The sequence below is a fragment of the Pseudorca crassidens genome, chromosome 1, assembly GCF_039906515.1.
Source record: "Pseudorca crassidens isolate mPseCra1 chromosome 1, mPseCra1.hap1, whole genome shotgun sequence".
Classification (NCBI taxonomy): domain Eukaryota; kingdom Metazoa; phylum Chordata; class Mammalia; order Artiodactyla; family Delphinidae; genus Pseudorca; species Pseudorca crassidens.
Genome location: NC_090296.1, coordinates 50,380,143 through 50,402,706, shown reverse-complemented (window position 1 = coordinate 50,402,706; position 22,564 = coordinate 50,380,143). Strand labels below are relative to the sequence as shown.

The 22,564-nt window shown below is 34.4% G+C and overlaps 1 protein-coding gene across 5 annotated transcripts in view; it reads right to left on the bottom strand.

The window, feature by feature from the left end:
• The window catches only part of MAP4K5 (mitogen-activated protein kinase kinase kinase kinase 5), a 136,656-nt gene that overhangs the window by 104,654 nt on the left and 9,438 nt on the right, over positions 1–22,564 (bottom strand). For all 5 annotated transcript variants that reach the window (XM_067736255.1, XM_067736261.1, XM_067736249.1 and 2 more), the window contains exon 3: positions 9,058–9,115. In XM_067736255.1, the coding sequence (XP_067592356.1) occupies positions 9,058–9,115 (58 nt within the window). The remainder of the gene's footprint in view (positions 1–9,057; positions 9,116–22,564) is intronic.

Here is a 22,564-nt window from a genome sequence, read left to right as displayed (position 1 = left end):
TTTCTTAAGTTGGTAAGTTAAAAACACAAATTTAAGTATATTATTCAAAGTCTTAGAAGCCATCCTCTGATAAAACTACAGATTGTGTATCTTTCAAATTATCAGCAATAAAAATAAAAGAAATCTCTAACCATTTTTTGTTTAAAACCTTCAAAAAACATTAAAAAAACCCCACAGTAACAGGTGATTAATCATCTCACTAACCAATAATAAAGTGACTGACCTATCTATTAAAAGGAGAAAGATTCAAACTGGGTTGTAAAATAAAATTTCAATACAATTACTTACAAGACAAACCCTAAAAACCAATGATCCAGAAAGGATTAAAGTAAAATGATAGGCCCAAATATAACAGCATTATCCATTTGTTATATGCTACCCAAATATAAACAAAAAGAAAGGAGGGTTGGCAATAGCAATGTTTGACAAAGTTATATTCAAAGCAAAAAGAGCATCAAAGAACACTAAAAATAACAATTCTATCAGAAAAAATATGAATTCTGTAAGACTGTCACAGAGAAAATAAATCCAATAAAATCAATGATACATAAGTATCAACAGTAACCAACTAGAAAGTATAAGAGGAGGAAAAAATGCTATTCACAGTAGCAAGAAATCACCATAAACATGAAGGCCTGTGGCAAAAGCTATAATATTTTCCTGAAGACCTAAATAAGAAAAAATCCTTACTATTGTCAAATGCTAAGTCTTCTAAATTATTCTCACAAGCTTTTTGTTTACTTTGATAAAAATGATTTTAAAGTTCTCCTGGGAGAAAATTATTATAACAGAAAGGAAATAACTGAAAAATAAAAGCAATGAAGATTATAAAATGCAATGAAAAGTCAGAGTAGTCAAAAACAGGATAATCCTGAAGTACGAATGGGAGGGGGAAAAGAATCACTGAAACAGAAAACAAAACTCATACTTACATGGAAATTCAGTTCATGACAAGTGAGGCATTTCAAACCTGTGAATAAACAGCTTTGGAAAACTGTCTAGCCATTTGAAAAAGAACAGAGCAAAGATCTCCATCACATCTTAGAACAAAACTGTCCCTGATGGAGCAAATATTTAAATGTTGGAAGGGGGAAAAAACTTGAAGAAATTGCAGTTAAATATCTTTAGAGTTGACCAGTACAAAAAGCTTAAGTATGAGGAAGAGAGGAATAGAGAAAGAGAACCACCAAATTTACCTAGGAGGGAAAAAATACCTTCCACACAGAAAAGTACCATAAGCAGAGTACAAAGATAGAAGACAAACTGAAGAAAACTTTTAAAACACATGAAAAGTCATTATTTGCAAAGTGTAAACAGCATCTAAAAATCAATAAGAAACTTCCCTCTTAGAACTGCTTTTGCTGCATCCCATGGGTTTTGGATCATCCTGTTTTCATTTTTATATGTCTCTAGGTACCTTTTAAATTTCCTCTTTGGTTTCTTCAGTGTTCCACTGGTTGTTTAGCAGCATATTGTTTAGCCCCCACGTGTTTGTGTTTTTCGCAGTTTTTTTCTTAAAGTTGATTACTAGTCTCATAGCGTTGTGGTCGGAAAAGATGCTTGATATGATTTCAATTTTCTTAAATTTACTGAGGCTTGTTTTGTGGCCTAGCATGTGTTCTATCCTGGAGGATGTTCCATGTGCACTAGAATGTGTATTCTGCTGCTTCTGGATGAAATGCTCTCTATGTATCAATTAAGACCATTTGGTCTAATGTGTCATGGAAGGCCTGTTGTTTCCTTATTGATTTTCTATCTGGATGATCTGTCCATTGATGTAAGTGGGGGGCTTAAAGTCCCCTGCTATTATTGTGTCACTGTTGATTTCTCCTTTTATGTCTGCTAATATCTGCCTTATATATTTAAGTTCTCCTATGTTGAGTGCATATATATTTACAATTGTTATATCTTCTTGGACTGATCGATCCCTTGATCATTATGTAGTGTCCTTCTTTGTCTCTTGTAACAATCTTTAATTTAAAGTCTATTTTGTATGACATAAGTATTGCTACTCTGGCTTTCTTTCGATTTCCATTTACATGGAATAACTTATTCCATCCCCTCACTTTCAGTCTTTATGTGTCTCTAGATCTGAAGTGAGTCTCTTGTAGGCGCATATATATGGGTCTTGTTTTTGTATCCATTCAGCCAGTCTATGTCTTTTGGTTGGAGAATTTAGTCTGTTTATTTAAGGTAATTATTGATATATATGTTCTTAGTGCCACTTTGTTAATTGTTTTGGATTTGTTTTTGTAGGTCTTTTTTTTCCTTTCTTCTTTTCTTCTCTTCTCTTGTGATTTGATGACTATCTTTAGTGTTTGGATTCCTTTTTCTTTTTTGTATGTATATCTATTGAAGATTTTTGGTTTGCGGTTACCATGTAGTTTTTGTATAGCAGTCTATATATATAAAATATTGTTTTAAGTTGCCAATCTCTTAATTTCAAATGCATTAAAAAAACCCTGCATTTGTACTCTCCTCCTCTCATGATTACTGTCTTTAATATCATATTTTACATTTAATTGTTTTGTGAATCCCTTAACTGTTTACTGTGGATGTGATGGTTTTATTACTTTTGTCTTTTAACCTCCCTACTAGCTTTGTGTATGGATGATTTCCTATCTTTACTATGTGTTTGCCTTTATCGGTGAGCTTTTTCATTTTGTAATACTGTTTCTAGTTGCAGCCTTTTCTTTTTTGCGTAGACAAGTTCCTTTAACATTTATTGGAAAGCTGGTTTGGTGGTGCTGAACTCTTTTAGCTTCTGCTTGTCTGTAAAGCTTTTGATTTCTCCATCAAATGTGAATGAGAGCCTTGCTGGATACAGTATTCTTGGTTGTATTTTCTTCCCTTTCATCACTTTAAACACATCATGCTACTACTTTCTGGCTGAGGACTTTCTGCTGAAACATTAACTGATAGCCTTATGGGAGTTCCCTTGTATGTTATTTGCTGCTTTTCCCTTGCCACTTTTAATATTCCCTTTTTATCTTTAATTTCTGCCATTTTAATTACAATGTGTCCTGGTGTGTTCCTCTTTGGGTTAATCCTGTATGGGACTCTCTGCTTCCTGGAGTTGGGTGACCATTTCCTTTCCTGGGTTAGGGAAGCTTTCAACTAGAGTGCCTTCAAATATTTTGAGACTCCTATAATGTGAATATTAATGTACTTGATGTTGTCCGAGAGGTCTCCTAAATGGTCATTTCTTTTCATTCCTTTTTCTTTCAGCAGCAGTGATTTCCACTACTCTGTCTTTCAGCTCACTGATCCATTCCTCTGCATCATTTATTCTACTGTTTATCCCTTCTAGTGTATTTTTCTACTGTTTACTCCTTCTAGTGTATTTTTCATTCAGTTATTGTATTCTTCATCTGTTTCTTCTTTATATTTTCTCTTTGTTAAAAACTTTTAACTTATCACTCTGTGCATCCATTTTCTCCCTAATTAAATTCAAAAGCTTTTGCACAGCAAGGGAAACCACTGACAAAACGAAAATACAACCTATCAGATGGAAGAAAATATTTTCAAATGATATGACTGACAAGGGATTAATATCCAAAATTTAAAAACAACTCATACAACCGAACATCAAAAAAGCAAACAACCCAATCAAAAAATGGGCAGAAGAAATGCACAGACATTTTTTCTAAAAAGGATATGCAGATGGCCAACAGGCACATGAAAAGATGCTCAATATCAATAATCATCAGGGAGATGCAAATCAAAACCACGAGATATCACCTCACACCTCTCAGAATGGCTATCATCAAAAAGAATACAAATTAACAAATGTTAGGCAAGGATGTGGAGAAAAGGGAACCATGCACACTGTTGGTGGGAATGTAAATTGGTGCAGCCACTGAGGAAAACAGTAGGGAGGTTTCTCAAAAAACTAAAAATAGAACGACCATATGACCCAGCAATTCCACACCTGGGTATATATCTGAAAAAACAAAAACACTAATTTGAAAAGATACCTCCCACTCATCCACCCCAATGTGCATGTATCTTTCATATATGAACATTTATAGTAAGCAAGATACGAAAGCAACCTAAGTGTCCACCAACAGCTGAATGGATAAAGAAGATGTAGGGGTGTATACACACACATACATACACACACACACACACACACACACACACACACACACATACACACACTTTCTTTCAAGTGCACACAGAAGGTTCTCCAGAACAGATCACATTTTGGGTCACAAATCAAACCTTGGAAAATTTAAGAAAACTGAAATTGTATCAAGCATCTTTTCCAACCACAATGCTATGAGACTAGAAATCAATTACAGGAAATAAACAGTAAAAAACACAAATACATGGCCGCTAAACAGTGCGCTGCTAAATAACCAAGGGATCAGTAAAGAAGTCAAAGAGGAAATAAAAAAATACTTAGAAACAGGGCTTCCCTGGTGGCACAGTGGTTGAGAGTCCACTTGCCAATGCAGGGAACATGGGTTCGTGCCCCGGTCTGGGAAGATCCCACATGCCACAGAGCGGCTGGGCCCGTGAGCCATGGCCGCTGAGCCTGTGCGTCCGGAGCCTGTGCTCCTCAATGGGAGAGGCCACAACAGTGAGAGGCCCGCGTACAGAAAAAAAAAACAAAAACCCTAGAAACAAATGACAACAAAAACATGACAATCCAAAACCTATGGGATGCAGCAAAAGCAGTTCTAACAGGGAAGTTCATAGCAATTCAAGCTCACATCAAGAAACAAGAAAAATATCAAATAAACAATCTAACTTTACACTTAAAGCAACTAGAAAAAGAAGAACAAAGAAAATCCAAAATGAGTAGAAGGAAAGAAATCATAAAGATGAGAGCAGAAATAAATGAAATAGAAACAAAGAAAACAATAGCAAAAATCAATAAAACTAAAGGCTGGTTCTTTGAAAAGATAAACCAAATTGATAAACCATTAGCCAGACTCATCAAGAAAAAAAGGGAGAAGACTCAAATCAAAAGAATTAGAAATGAAAAGGGAGAGATTACAACTGACACTGCGAAAGTACAAAAGATCATAAGAGACTACTACAAGAAACTGTATGCCAAAAAAATGGACAACCTGAAAGAAATGGACAAATTCTTGGAAAAGTACAACCTTCCAAGACTGAACCAGAAAGAATTAGAAAATATAACCAGACCAATCACAGGTAATGAAATTGAAACTGCAATTAAAAATCTTTCAACAAAAGTCCAGGACCAGATGGCTTCAAGGGGGAATTCTACCAAATGTTTAGAGAAGAGCTAACACCTATCCTTCTCAAACTTTCCAAAAAACTGCAGAGGGAGGAACATTCCCAAACTCATTCTACGAGGCAAACATAACCCTGATACCAAAACCAGACAAAGATATCACAAAAAAAGAAAATTATAGACCAATATCACTGATGAACTTAGATACAAAATTCCTCAACAAAATACTAGCAAATAGAATCCAACAACACATTGAAAGGATCATACACCATGATCAAATGGGGTTTATCCCATGAATGCAAGGATTCTTCAATATACTCAAATCAATCAATGTGATACACCATATTAACAAACTGAAGAATAAAAACAATATGATCATCTCAATAGATGCAGAAAAAGCTTTTGACAAAATTCAACACCCATTTATGATAAAAACTCTCCAAAAAGTGGGCATAGAGGGAAGCTAACTCAACATAATAAAAGCCATATACGACAAATCCACAGTAAACATCACTCTCAATGGTGAAAAACTGAAAGCATTTCCTCTAAGATCAGGAACAAGACAAGGATGTCCACTCTCGCCACTATTATTCAACATAGTACTGGAAGTCATAGCCACAGCAATTAGACAAGAAAAAGAAATAAAAGGAAAATGAATTGGAAAAGAAGAAGTAAAACTGTCACTGTTTGCCGATGACATGATACTATACATAGAAAATCCTGAAGATGCCACCAGAAAACTACTAGAACTAATCAATGAGTTTGGTAAGGTTGCAGGATACAAAATTACTGCACAGAAATCTCTTGCATTCCTATACACTAACAACGAAAGATAAGAGAGAGAAATTAAGGAAACAATCCCATTACTATCACAACAAAAAGAATAAAATACCTAGGAATAAACCTACCTAAGGAGACAAAAGACCTGTACTCATAAAACACTGATGAAAGAAATCAAAGATAACATAAACAGATGGAGAGATATACCATGCCCCTGGATCGGAAGAATCAATATTGTGAAAAGGACTATACTACCCAAAGCAATCTACAGGTTCAGTGCAATCCCTATTAAATTACCAATGGCATTTTTCACAGAACTAGAACAAGAAATTTCACAATTTGTATGGAAACACAAAAAGACCCTGAATAGCCAAAGCAATCTTGAAAAAGAAAAACAGAGCTGGAGGAATCAGGCTCCCAAACTTCAGACTATACTACAAAGCTACAGTAATCAAGACAGTATGGTACTGGCACAAAAACAGAAATATAGATTAATGGAACAAGATAGAAAGCCCAGAGATAAACCCACGCACATATGGTCACTTTATCTTTGACAAAGGAGGCAAGAATATACAATGGAGAAAAGACAGCCTCTTTAATAAGTGGGGCTGGGAAGACTGGACAGCTACATGTAAAAGAATGAAATCAGAGTATTTCCTAACACCATACACAAAAAGAAACTCAAAATGGATGAAAGACCTAAATCTAAGGCCAGACACTATCAAACTCTTAGAGAAAACATAGGCAGAACACTGTATGACATAAATCACAGCAAGATCCTTTTTGACCCACCCCCTAGAGTAAGGGAAATAAAAACAAAAATAAAGAAATGGGACCTAATGAAACTTCAAAGCTTTTGCACAGCAAAGGAAACCATAAACAAGATGAAAAGACAACCCTCAGAATGGGAGAAAATATTTGCAAATGAAGCAACTGACAAAGGATTTACCTCCAAAATATACAAGCAGCTCATGCAGCTCAATGTCACAAAAACAGACAACCCAGTCCAAAAATGGGTAGAAGACCTAAATAGACATTTCTCCAAAGAAGATATACAGATTGCCAACAGACACATGAAAGGATGCTCAACATCACCAATCCTTAGAAAAATGCAAATCAAAACTAAAATGAGGTATCACCTCACACCAGTCAGAATGGCCATCATCAAAAAATGTACAACAATAAATGCTGGAGAGGGTGTGGGGAAAAGGGAACCCTCTTGCACTGTTGCTGGGAATGTAAATTCATAGAGCCACTATGAAGAACAGTATGGAGGTTCCTTAAAAAAGTAAAAATAGATCTACCATATGACCCAGCAATCCCATTACTGGGCATATACCCTAAGAAAACCATAATTTAAAAAGATACATGTACCACAATGTTCATTTCAGCACTATTTGCAATAGCCAGGATATGGAAGCAATCTAAATGTCCATCAATAGATGAATCGATAAAGATGTGGCTCATATATAAAGTGGAATATTACTCAGCCATAAAAACGAACCAAGTTGAGTTATTTGTAGTGAGGTGGATGGACCTAGAATCTGTCATACAGACTGAAGTAAGTCAGAAAGAGAAAAACAAATAACATATGCTAACGTATATGTATGGAATTTTAAAAAGCGGTACTGATGAACCTAGTGGCAGGACAGGAATAAAGATGCAGACGTAGAGAACAGACTTGAGGGCACAGCAGGGAAGGGGAAGCTGGGATGAAGTGAGAGAGTAGCATTGATATATACACACCCAATTGTAAAATGGATGGCTAGCGAGAAGCTGCTGCATAGCACAGGGAGATCAGCTAGGTGCTTTGTGATGACCTAGAGGGATGGGATATGGAGGGTGGGAGGAAGTCTCAAGAGTGAGGGGATATGGGGATATATGTATACATATAACTGATTCACTTTGTTGTACAGCAGAAACTAACACAACTTTGTAAAGCATTTATACTCCAATAAAGTAGTGAAAAAAAAATGGGCAGAGGATCTGAATAGATATTTCTGCAAAGCAGATACACAAATGGCCAATATGCACATGAAACGACGCTCAACATCACTAATCATTAGGGAAATGCAAAAAAAAACCCTACAATGAGATACCCCCTCACTTCCATTAGGGTGGCTGCTATAACAAATAAAGCAGAAAAATAACAAGTGTGGTAAAGGATGTGGAGAAACCGGAACACTTGTGTAGTATGGATGGGAATATAAACTGTATAGCCACTGTGGAAAACAGTATGGTGGTCCTCCAAAACAATAAAAATAGAAGAATTCTGGCATGGATGGTGGTGATGGTAACACCACATTATGAGTGTATTTTATACCACTGAACTGTACACATTAAAATTGTTTGGATGGCAAATTTTATGTTATGTGTACATTACCACAGTAAAAAGAAAGAAAGAAAGAGGAAAGAAAGAAAAAAAAAGAAATTGGAGAAAAAAGAAAGCTACTACTGCTCTCATTAGAAACTTTTAGGACATCAAAATAAGTAAATAGTTTCAGGTTTTATACAGTTGTTTTATTTTCAAAGCAAGTTACTCAGTATGTTTTAAAACAAACAGTCTTCGGACAGACAGAAGTATAAAAAAATAAGCATTAGGCTAAGACCAGAATTATTAAACCTATCAACCAGCCAGGGAATGGCTGACATATAAAATATAATTATCCTGAATTTCACCAAATATTCCCCCAAATCAATGAATACTTTACTAATCACATTCTCATAAAAGCTTAAATTGAAGTCCAAATATTTCACTATCATCTTAAAAGAAAATTAATTTAACATTATTTTAACGTTACTTTTTGTTTGTCAACGTGTCTTTCAATTTTTGAATATGCATATTTCAGACTTCAGCAACAAAATTACTGCATCAAATTCATCTTTAACCAACAACCTCCAGTGGAATTTAATGTAACCATATAGGAGATACCCTTTTTATGACAACATAAGACTCTTTTGGAAGAAGGGAAACAAGGAAGGAAATATGGAAAATGCTTTTAAGTGATATATTTATGAACTGCACAAGAAAAGTGTTCAAAAGTTGTCTTGAGAGTTTTAATACATACCAGGCTCCAATTTGATAATTTTTACTGCAGCCAGCTCTCCCGTATGTATATTTCTGGCCTAAAATAAAAATGAAAGTAAAACTTTAAAAAAGTCTGTCAACTGTATAAAAGTTACTTGGTACTATGTTAATTAGTTGCTTATCAATCAGGCTTTTAACAAAACTGAAAAACAAAATCTTTATTTCCGGTGAAATGAGTATACTCATTTTCCCAATAAAGAAAATATAGAAAAAATACATACACACACACAAAATTCTCTTTAATCCCACCACTAAAAAACAACTACTGTTTAAAATTTTGGTGTCCTTCCTCCAAGTCTTTTCTTATACTTACTTTTCTTAATTAAAAAAAATACTCATGGTTTTTCTATATTTTATAAATATAGTCCTAGGCCATTAAAGGAAAATAAATAACCAAATCATGTGTATCTTACTACCCAGAGGTAAAAAGTTAACGCTTAGTGTACGTATTTCCTTTTTCGCCCTGTGTATGTGTGCTCAAGTGTGTACGTGTTATAGAAGATGTGCCATCACAGTCTTCGACAACATGATGTGCAATGCTGCCTAATTTTCCACTGATGGTATATATAATTTATTTAACTTATCGGCTATTAATGGACACTTAGGATTTTAATATTATTTTGGAATTATAAATAGAGAAATATATATATTTCATAGCTTTATATCTATTCACAGCCTTGATTATTTCCTTCAAGTAAATTCCTAGAAGAGAAACTACTTACCACTTAAGAAAATATCATGGATAGACTTAGTATAATTAATGCTTCAATGATTATCACTGCAAATATTTTAGCACATATCAAAGTTTATCAGTAAGGCAACCTATAAACATAATTGTTAAGTTAAAACGTATGTGGATTTAAAATGGACATATTGCCATATTGCTCTGAAAAAAATTATGGGGATTCACACTCTCACCAACCTTAGATGTTAAATCTACGTCTGCCAAGTTCTATTATAGGTGCAGATTTTTATTTTATTTTTTCAAAATTATGTACTTTCTCAGTGCTCTACATAATTTTAAATGTCTATATAATAGCTCATATAATCATTCTCCCTTACTGTTAGATATTAAGGATGTTATACATAGTCTTTTCATTATTTAAGACTATTTCTTTCAAATGGATTCTAAGGTATGAGATTATGAGATCAAGGGTATAAATATGAACATTTAAGGCCATCAACACATACTGCCAAAAGAGCCTAAAAGCACTGTGCCATAATACTGTCAACACGAATATGAGTGCTCATGTTCATTACACCCAGTGTGGCACACTATGTGGAAATGCTATTTAATAATCTACAACATTTTTCATTTTAGTATATTAGATTTGAATATGAATTTTCACACTTGGCATAAATAAGGAGCATATGATAAAACAGAAAAGAATGACAAAGAATGTAGGGAAGAGAGCCTCAGAAGGGATATTTTTAGAAATGACATATAGAGGGTGAGAAAAATAATAGAATGGGGGAGAGGGATGCAGAGGGAAAGTCACAAACAGAAAGGTAGAAGAAAAAAGGATTTTTTCTACAGCAGCAGTCTCAAATATTTTGTGATGAGAAGTTCATATTTTCCCCATCTATTGCAGTAAATAGGGTAAGGAGTCGTCTCAGGAAGAGAAAACAAACATTTTAACTCCCCCCATCCATGGTTACCCTTCCCCCAACTGCAAAGGCATTTAGAGAAATGGGAAAAGGTCAGCCAGAAGCCTCACACCATTCCTACCCTCTCCTCTTCCTTGCCTGTGACAAAAGAATCGCCTCAGGTCTTTTCCCCATTCCTAAGATCTTTCAGCATTTTATATCCATACAGTGGAGTATTATTCAGTGATAAAAAGCTATCAAGCCATGAAAAGATATGGAAGAATCGTAAATGCATACTGCTAAGTGAAAGAAACCGGTCTGAAAAAGCTACATACTACATGAGTCCAACTACGTGACATTCTGGGAAAGGCAAAACCATAGAAAGAGTGAAAACAACAATGGTTGCCAGGGGTCTGGGTGAAGAGTGATGAACAGGTGAAGTACAGGGAATTTTTAGGATGGTGAAACTATTCTCGTATGAAACTGTAATGGATACACGTCATTAGGTATCTGTCAAAATCCATAAAACTGTACAACACAAAGAGTGAACCTTCACGTAAACTATGAACTATAATAATATATCAATACTGGTTCAATAATTGTAATAAATATACCACACTTAATGCAAGATGTTAATAAAAGGGGAAACTGCATAGGTGGGTGGGTGAGGTGTGGATGAATGTAACTCTATGTATCCGCTCAACTAATCTGTAAATATAAAGCTATAATAAAATTAAATCTATTATTATTTTTAAAAGAATACACATAAAATTAAATTTTAAGTATACTGATACTTTCAGACATATTGAGTCAATTTTTATGATTAGAATCAACACAAATATGTTGAATTTCAATTTAACAGAACCAAAATGACGCAAGAACCAAGGACACCTTTCTTTAGAGATTCTGAGGGACTCGGGAAGGAACAGATCACTGGAAGATTTGAACAATCACAGAACCACATAAAATATATATGGTATTTTAAAATTCAGCTACACCATGCACAAGCCAAAATATACTATATGTCGTTACAGAAATTAAAAAAAAAGAATATAAGCTATAACTCCCACTGACAGGGTAAACACTTAAGTGTCAGTCTCCATTTTGAAGACATTATTTCTGTTCTCTCCAAATGAAGAACCGATGGGCAAATGTTCATACTCTGTAATTTTCCAGCTGGATTTTTAAAACAGAAAGCAGTACCAGGCTCTTTTATAATGAAAGGCAAAGAGGCTTTCAGAAAAAAAGATCTAAACAGAGACTTTACAGATTCAATTTACTAAAGAGATCTTTCAGAAATTTAACTATACAATTTCACACTATAATCCAGTGGAGTCATACGCAATACTAGTTTTTGAAACCCAACATTTCCTTTCAGCAAATTAAGTGTGATATTCTCAAGTATTTTTGTTTTTAACTTTAACACACAAGAATTTAAAGATCCTGCACTGTGTTTATAAAAGGAACTAACAGAAATACCACAGCACCTCTACCAAAAGATCTAAATATATTTCTGATTCCTATTTATTTTAGTAGGTTATTGCTATACACTAATATTTAGACTTAAGGGTAAACTGAACACCTAGAAGTCCAATAAAATATTTTACTATAGTTTATCTCTTATTTAATTCTTTATTAATCAGGAATTAAAATTATTAGGTGGAAAAAGATAAACTAATAATAAATGGGACCAATGTCACTATAAAATCCATAAAAGAGCCTTTCCACTTAAATTAAGTTTCTATTCTCACTGCCAAGGTGTTTCCCTTATCTCTTAATATTTCCAAGTCAATTTACTACTGGAGACGTATTTTTACTCAAACTCTCCTGTCTGGATTTTTAATTCATAGTAAGAAGTTAAATTTCCACTTGCACCAAGAAAAAAAAAATTAAAGATGTTTATCTTCTTAACTTACCCATTTCTATTTCAACAATATTATGCAGATGCCAGTTTTATAAGCCATGAACTTTCCAACATGCTGTAAAATTTTTAATGTGACTAAAAAATAATTAAAGGAAAAGTCTTGAGTTACCAACAAAGAATAGAAAGATATGACTTAAGGCACAGTACCTCTCAGCAGTGAGGAAGCTGGAAGATAATTTCTTTTAACAGGGGTAAAAAAGGTAACTGGCAAGTATTGACAGTCATCTAAAAGTTATAGCAACCAAGATGGTCACCATGAAGATAAATGAGATCAGCTCTTGTATTCCACTTCACTGTTCTTTACATTAGGCCCCTCATCCTATCCCCAGGTAATTTCCTTCCAGCATTTCTTAGGGTCACAAAACTTTTCCATGAAGCCAACTGGGGGCATCAATTTCAAATATACACCCTTCCTCCAAAAATATCCTTTAATATAACAATAGAGAATCCAGATATCTCAATATTTAACAAGCTATCTCTTGTGGCTAGTGACTACTTCTCAGAGTCAAAATTATGTATCCCAGACTTAAGAATATGAACTACGATACAAAAGTAGTAACACAGCATCTGTAAAGTTTGAAGAAAGCCAAGTAGCTGGTCTGCCCACAAAAGAAGCAGTCAATTATGTCATAGGTTGTAAAACCTCTACGGCTGATTCTTTATGGAACATTGTTTTTTACAGGTTCATTCAATCAACAAATATTACTAAACACTGAATACCAAATATTATTATTTAACAAATATGTGCCAGGCACTGATATTGATACTGGGGATATAATGAAACAAAACAGTGCTGTCTTTAGGAAGCTTTTTATCAGTTGGTGAGACAGAGAAGTGAATAGTAAATACAACGAAGTGTGACAAATCTCTCAAAGGTGATACAAGACAACACAGGAGGCTTCTGAGCCAAGTCAAAGCTGGTTGGAGAAAGCTTCCAGGAAAAAGTAAATCTAAACATGGATATTATGAGAGACTTTCCTGGGAAGAGTGGGGTGGGGTAAGGGATTATAACAGAACTCCAGGCAAAGGTGTAAAGATAGGATAAAACATGGTCATTTCAAAGTAGTAAAATTATCTTGTATTAAGGGAAACATAAAAGCGTAAAGAGACGATGGTGAGAGACAACATTCCTTTGAAGGTCAGGAAATACGGTATCACCCACTACCCTATTGTAGCCATCATCTACTAACTTCTTGGTCATCCCTTCTTGTTCACTCAGGACTTTATGCTTCCTGGTTCTCCAGTCTTCCTCTCCACCCCTTTTCTTGGTACCATTCTTAGAGACTTCAACATCCAGATCTGCTCTCTGACTTTTCAATCCTTAGCCTCCTATCTGAATCTTGACTTCAAACATCGTAATTCCTGATCATGACTTCCTACCCTTTCAGCTCACTTACTCTAGTCTTTCCATTCCAGTGATCTTTCCACCTCATCAATCCAGTGCATTCCTATATGACTACCAATTACATCTCTCAATTCCTCACATCTTCCCTTAACTGTCAGGGTTCCATGGTGCACCACTCTATTTATAATCACTCCCTTACAAACAACCTTAACTTCCTTCTCCTCTTATCCTCTGTCATACTAGCCTAGCAAAATCCTAATCTGATTAAACTTGATTACCCACTAATTCCATACTGATATTGAATAGCTAAATGATACTGGGGAAAAAATGTATAAAATCAGACTAACTGGTGTTATTTTCAAATCAAAACACAAACCTCAAACTACAAACTACAACTTCTCCATTAGGTTTGATTTTCTACTCTTCAAAAAGAATATTTTATACCTCTCTCTTAAAGCCTTCAATAATGCCTAAGCCTCTGTTTACTCACTCCTCTATTACCTATCCTAACACAGAATTTCACCTTTTCTTTACCTAACATTGTCCTATGTAGTCCTATGGCTTTAACAACCATCTCCAGGATAAATCTCTCCTCACCCAGCTCCAGACTCCTAAATCCATGGAAACCTGACAGGCATGTCAACCCTAACATGCCTAACACATAACACTCAGTTTTCTCTGCTCCATAAACCCATTCATCTTCACATCTTCCCAATCTAAATAAAATTTACTGCAGCCAGCCAGTTGCTCAAGTACAAAACCCAAGGTCATTCTTCATTTCTTTCCTTCACGTTCTTCACATCTGATATCTCAGCAAATAATGATGGCTTAAAAATATAAAGCAAATCCATTAACTTTCCTCTATCTTCTCTGCTATGCTCTAGTCCAGCTTGTCTCCATTAGGAATTAGCAAACTAATGTGAATGCAAAGGAATAGCAAGTCTAGGATAACCCCTAGTTTCTACATTGTACAAGTGAATACACACTGTGATTCCATTCACTAAGATGACAGACACAGGAAGATGGACACATTTTATGGGTGGAGGGGAAGGACAGTGAAGGAACATAGATAAGGGGCTCAGATTTGAACATACTTAACATTTAGGTTCCTATGGAAAACTAACTAGAGATATGGAGATATCTGGTAAGCCACTAAATAGCTCCTGAAGCTCAAGAGCTAACATGGATTGGAGACAGATTGGGCATCATCAATATTATTGAATCCAGGCCAATAGATGACATAACCTAAGAGGAGTATGTAGAGTTAGAAGAAAAGAGATTCAAGAGCAGAATCCTAGAATATTACCCACATTTAAGGGATAGGGAAAAAAACTCTCCACAACAGATCACATGCTAGACCACAAAACAAATTTCAATAAACTTAAGAAGAATGTAATCACAGCAAGCATCTTTTCTAACCACAATGATATGAGGCTAGAAATCAACTACAAGAAAAAAAAAAACTGCAAAAAATACAAACACGTGGAGGCTAAACAATATGCTACTAACCAACGAATGGGTCACTGAAGAAACCAAAGAGGAAATCAAAAAATACCGGAGACAAATGAAAATGGAAACACAACCATCCAAAATCTATGGGATACAGCAAAAGCAGTTCTAAAAGGAAAGTTTATAGAAATACAAGTCTACCTCAGGAAACAAGAAACATCTCAAATAAACATCTAACCATACACCTAAAGGAACTAGAAAAAGAAGAACAAACAAAACAAAAAGTCAGTAGAAGAAAATAAATAATAAAAATGAGAGCAGAAACAAAATAGAAAATTTTTAAAAATGGGAAAGATCAATAAAACTAAGAGCTGGTTCTCTGAAAGATGAAGAAAACTGATAAATCTTTAGCCAGACTCATCAAGAAAAAAAGACAGAAGACCTGAATAAAATCAGAAATGAAAGAGAACTTACAGCTGACATAACATATATCAAAGGATCATAAGAGAATATTACAAACAATTATATGCCAATAAAATGGACAACCCAGAAGAAATGTACAAATTCCTAGAAACAAACAAACTCTCAGGACTCAATCAGGAAGAAGCAGAAAATATGAACAGATCAATTACCAGTAATGAAATTAAATCAGTAAAAAAATTTTTTTTCCAACAAACAAAATTCCAGGACCAGATATCTTGAAAAGTAATTCTACCAAACATTTAAAGAAGAGTTAACACTTATCTTCTCAAATTACTCTAAAAAATGGAAAAAGAAGGAATACTTCCAAACTGATTCTACAAGGCCAGCATCACCCTGATACCAAAACCAAAGATACTACAAAAAAGAAAATTAAAGAATATCACTGAACATAGATGCAAAAATCCTCAACAAAATATGAGCAAATTGAATTTAACAATACATTAAAAGGATTATACATTATGATCATGTGATATTTATCCCAGAGATGTAAGGATGGTTCAAAAGCTGCAAATCAATCAATGTGATACACCACATTAATAAACTGAAGAATAAAAATCATATCATCATCTTGAGAGATGCAGAAAAAGCTTTTGACAAAGTTCAGCATTCACTTATGATATCATATCATCATCTTGAGAGATGCAGAAAAAGCTTTTGACAAAGTTCAACATTCATTTATGATAAAGACTCTCAACAAAGTGGGTATAACGGGAACATACCTCAACACAATAAAAACCATATATGACAAATCTACAGTCAACATCATACTTAAGAGTGGAAAGCTGAAAGCATTTCCTGTAAGATCAAGAACAAGACAAGGATGTCCACTCTCCCCACTTATATTCAACACAGTTTTGGAAGTCCTAACCACAGCAATTAGAGAAGAAAAATAAATAAAAGGAATCCAAACTGGAATAAGTAAAACTGTCAGTGTTTGTAGATGACGTTATATTCTATAGAGAGAAAATCTTTAAGATGCCACAAAAAAAACTATTAAAACTAATAAATGAATTCAGTAAAACTGCAAGATAAAAATTAATATATTATTGTAGCTTTATAGTATAGTTTGAAATCAGGGAGTATGATACCTTTAGTTTTGTTTTTCTTTTTCAAGATTGTTTTGAAACCTATTGTGTCTCTATATACTAGTAATTAACTATCAGAAAGAGAAATTGAGAAAACAATCCCATTTACAATTGCATCAAAAAGAATAAAATACACAGGAATAAATCTAACCAAGGTGGTAAAAGACTTGTACTAGGAAAACTGTAAGACAGTGATGAAAGAAACTGCAGACAACAGGAACAAAGGGAAAGATTATGTCATGTTCATGAATTAGATTAATATTATTAAAATGACCATACTACCGGCGGCAATCTACAGATTCAATGCAATCCCTGTCAAAATACCAATGGCATCTTTCATGGAACTAGAACAAATAATTCTGAAATTTATATGGAAACACAAAACATTCCAGATAACCAAAACAATCTTGAAAAAGTAGAACAAAGCTGGAGGTATCACACTCCCTGATTTATTTATACTATAAAGCTACAGTAATCAAAATGGCATTGTACTGGCACACAGGTCAATGGAACAGAATAGCGAGCCCAGAAATACCCACACTTATATGGTCAATTAATCTATGGGAAAGGATGCAAGAATATATAATGGGGAAAAGACAGCCTCTTCAAGATATGGTGCTTGGAAAACTGGAGAGCTACATGAAAAAGAATCAAACTAAACTACTTTCTCACACCATATACATATACCTTAAACTCAAAATGGATTAAAGACTTAAATGTAAGACCTGAAACCATAAAACTGAGGAAAACATAGGCAGTACACTACTTGACATTGGTCTTAGCAATATTTTTTTGAATATGTCTCCTCAAGTAAGGGAAAAATAAAAAAAACTGGACTACATCAAACTAAGAAGCTTTTGCACAGCAAAGGAAACTACCAAAAAACAAAAATGCTGCCTATTGAATGGGAGAAGATATGTGCAAACATAATATCCCATAAGGGGTTAATATTCAAAATACATAAATGGCTCATAGAACTCAACATCAAAGAAAAAGAAAAAAACCAGATTAAAAAATGGGCAGAGGACTTGAACAGACACTTTTCAAAAGACATACAGACAGCCAACATACATATGAAAAAATGCTCAATACCACTAGTCAGAGAAATATTAATCAAAACCACAATGTCACAGCTATCAGAATGGCTATCACCAAAAAGACAACAAATAAAAAGTGTTGGCAAGGATGTGGAGAAATGGGAACCCTTATGCACTGTTGGTGGGATGTAAATTGGTGCAGTCACTATGGAAAACATTATGAAGGTTCCTCAAAAATTCAAAAATAGAACTGCCATATAATCGAGCAATATCACTTCTGGGCATGTATGTGAAGATAACAAAAATACAGATTCAAAAAGATACATGTGTGCCACTATTCACTGCAGATTTATTTACCATAGCCAAGATATGAAAGCAACCCAAGTGGAGATACATACACATACACACACACACACACACACACACACACACACACACACACACACACACACAGGAATATTACTTAGCCATAAAAAATGAAATCTTGCCATTTGTGACAATGTGGATAACCTCGTGGGTATTATGCTAAGTGAAATAAGTCAGACAAACACTGTATGATTTCACTTATATGTGGAATCTAAAGAACAAAATAAACAAAACAAAACAGAAACAGATCAAAGAACAAACTGGTGGTTGCCAGAGGGGAGGGGGATAAAGGATGAGTAAAACCAAGTGAGGGAGGTTAAGAGGTACAAACTTCCAGTCATAAAATAAATAAGTCACAGTGATGTAATATACAGCATAGGGAACAGAGTCAATAACAGTGTGCAATGAATTTGTATAGTGATGGATGGTAAGTAGACTAACTGCTGTCATCATTTTGTAACGTATAAAAATATCAAATCACTCTGTTGTAATGTGAAACTAATATAATACTGTAAGTCAACTACACCTCAATAAAAATTTAAAAAATAGGTAGGTAGGTAGGTAGATAAGAAGGAAGGAAGGAAGGGAGGAAGGAAGGAAGGAAACAGACAAAACTAAAACTACAACTACTCTAGAGATACTGTTCTATTAGAATCTCAGTTTGGAGGAAATTTTAGAAATGATCTAATTCAATCTTTTTTCTAAAAAAGAAATTTTCTTCTATTTAGTTTATGGAGGTCATTTGATCAATCTCATACATTCAGTTTGTAGGGTAAATTTAGTTGTATAAAGACTTCTTATGATAAGCAAAATCTACTTTCCTATAATTTCTCCTCAGTGGTCCCAGTTTTGGTCTGTGAGATAAAGCTGACTGAGTCTATTGCTCCTATGACAAATTTCAGATATCTAAATTCATTGATTTATTCAGTAAATATGTATTGATCTATTCAGTAAGTATGTATTGCCATTCTTATGGCAGTTAGGGGACCTAGTTCTAATTTTAACTCTCCTCAGACAGAAACATAAAAGCTCCCTTCTATCTATGGATGAAACATGCTAACTTCTTCAACATGCTACATACAGATTCCTTACCACCATTCTGATTACTATGTGTTTTGCCTATATGCTCAAAGTCTGATGTCCAACAAAAATGATAGTAGTTAAAATATTAGATTCATTACAAAAGTCATGTTATAAGTGACTTTTTTCCTTCAAATTTCTATAAAGTTATGATACTTTTAAAATTTAAAAATATATGTTAAAAGTGTTATATTCAAACACAATGCAGTACTTTATCCTGTGGTAAGAGTAAAGTGCTTCATTTTACATCTATTATAAATCTTTTTGGGAAAACAGGAGGTCGTAAACACATATTATATACTATAAAAATTATGTAAATTTCAAGGAAACCACTTCCATTAAGATTATCAAATTTATGTCAACAAAATATAATAAGGGTGGAGCCACACAGCATATCCTCCACATGAAAATTTAATATAAAGATTAGTCATTCATTATTTTTTCATTTACTCAGCATCCCTTATGCATCGGGTACTTTAGGTATGAGGGTAGTACTGGTGGGATGACAGCAAAGAATTAAAGATTTATCTGCCTTGTTTGAGTTTCAATGGGACAGATTTTAGATCCAAACAGGAAAGTTTTCTATAGCTTAAAAAGGAACCAACTGCTTCTAGTATATCATTATTTAAATAAGTTAACTGACCCTTTGTCAAGGATAGGGTAGGGGACATATATACTGTGTAAGAGGTCCCTGCCAGCTCCCAAATTCCTTAATTTTTGTGAAGCAAGTTATTTCCAAGCTGCCTTCCAGATCTAGACAGGTGCTCCCTCTCCCACAGAAGGAGGCTGTACTGCAGGGTTTGCCCCACTACCAGGCAGACACATTCAGAGTCTAAGGCCTGCCTGTTAGGGTGACCCCAAATCTGTCCAGATGACTTATATCTCAGGACACACTAAAGTCTTAGTATGTTAGGATACTTACTTGCCTTTGAAAAGAATTTTTCTAATCCTCTCCTAATACAGATTGATTTTACTAAAGGGAGCATTCCTTCTAGAGGATTACTTAAATTGTAATTATCTGGAGGCCTTCATGGCAAAGCAAAAGGAGAAAAGGGCTTGAGTTAAAATTAAAAGCGGTAGGGAAAAATCAAACATGAAAACGTAAGTGTAAAATAAGGTAACAGAAATACATTACATTACATTATTAATAATAAAGAGGTAGGAAATATGTAAACTCTCAATCACTGCTGGTGGGTGCAACTATTGAGGGGAATAATAGGTCAAATTCACTGAAACTTTAGCCAGAAGGACTCCCCCAGGATTGGCATCTCTTGCTCCATGTGCAGCCACATTTTCATGCAGTGTGAAATTAACAACGTGGATAAAAATCTCATCACAAGGAAAAAAAGAAAATTTAATTCTAGAAATTTACTTAAAGAAATAATTAGATATGTGAAAAGAATCTGTTCAAGGATACGGATCACAGCATGCTTATAATAAGGAAATACTGGAGATAATCCGCTTGTTCAACAATAATGAATTAAACACTGTACAATGATAAAAGGAAATAATACACAAATATTAAACGTGTATATCTACTCACATGAAAAGTTGTTTGTGACATACTGTTAAATGAAAAAAGTACCTTATCAAATATATATGCTATATACTATATATAGTATGCTTAAATATATGCTTATATAATATATATTATGATCTATGTATGTGTCCTTAATATGACTTTTTAAAAGTCTTGAAAGATATACAAAAATGTTCATCTTTCGGTAAAAGAGGTACATGTAATTTTTCATTTATTCCTATATCCAAGTTTTCAAAAATAAACACATATTATTTAAAATGTATTTTTTGAAAAGGTAGGAAAGAAGGCTATCTATTCTGAGGCGAGGACGAGAGAGGCAAATAGGAAGGCAAGTCCTACCAATGGATCTACAGAAAGAATAGGAAATTATTCATGGACAAAAAACATTATAGGGGACCCAAGCATCTCCAGTATTACAATTAGGGGCTAAAAAGCTTAAAATGCAAAAGTTGTTAATAATTTTTTAATAATTGCAACTTATGTCTATTAAAATATACTGTCATGCCCACATTGGATCCTTCCTGATATTGATAAGAGGTAGGTTTAAAAAAGGACAAAAAGGCACAGGGCACCTAGAAAAGAGGGTGCATGTATGTGAGGGGTAACACATTGGTTCACAAGACATCCTTCTCAAGCTGTGACAAATTAGACATAGGCAAACAGAAGTAACCAGCTAATGCTACAGAAGGTAGGCTATTCTACTGCCTGAAAGAATTAGCATTCTGTTTATTTTAACTTAGAATAGCATTACCAAATCTAGTCTATGGGACTCAGCTATCTTAGGTAACAATAAGTCTAAAGTTCCAACAAAATGAGCACAAGAGAAGGCACCTCAGGAAGGGTGTCTAACAACCAAGAAAAAAAAAGTTTCTCTTTTTACTTATTAACATTGTAGGGTGTAGGGTGGCTATGAGCTATTGTAGGGTGGCTATGAGCTATTGATAAGTTCATCTCCACAGTAAAAGCAAGTCAAGCCTGGGCTCCAATTTGGAAGTTTTAAGGGTAAGAGTAACGACCAGGTGGGTAACCAGGAAATAGTACTTCTGAAAGTTGGTGCTGAGACCTGAAGCTTATATGCATATTCAAATCAATCCAAAAAACTCCTCACCTCTCAGCAGAGGGGTAAGGCTGCCAAGTCTCATCTGACCATCTGCCCATAATTTGCTTACAGCTTATTATGTGCTAGACAATGTGTTAAGGGCTATGTATACAGCAGTGAATTTAAAGATGTAGTCCCGAGGCAGTTTGGTATAATGGAAAGAACAGAGATTAGAGTCAGAAGATATGGATTCATGTCCTCACAGTGCCACCTACTATCTGTAAGATCTAGAGCAAGTATCATACAACTTATGATACAACATAATATATAACACACAACTTATGATACACGCAAATATCATACAACTTCTTCTTGGGTAAACTAGAGATGATAATACATCTGTCCCACCTACTTCATAGGATTATTGTGAGCAACAAGTAATATACTGATTATGAAAGAGCTAAACAAACATTAGTCACTCATTCATTTTAATCCAATTCCATTTTTATAAAAATGTTAGAAGGTGGGGGTCTATATGACTCATGGGCCCAA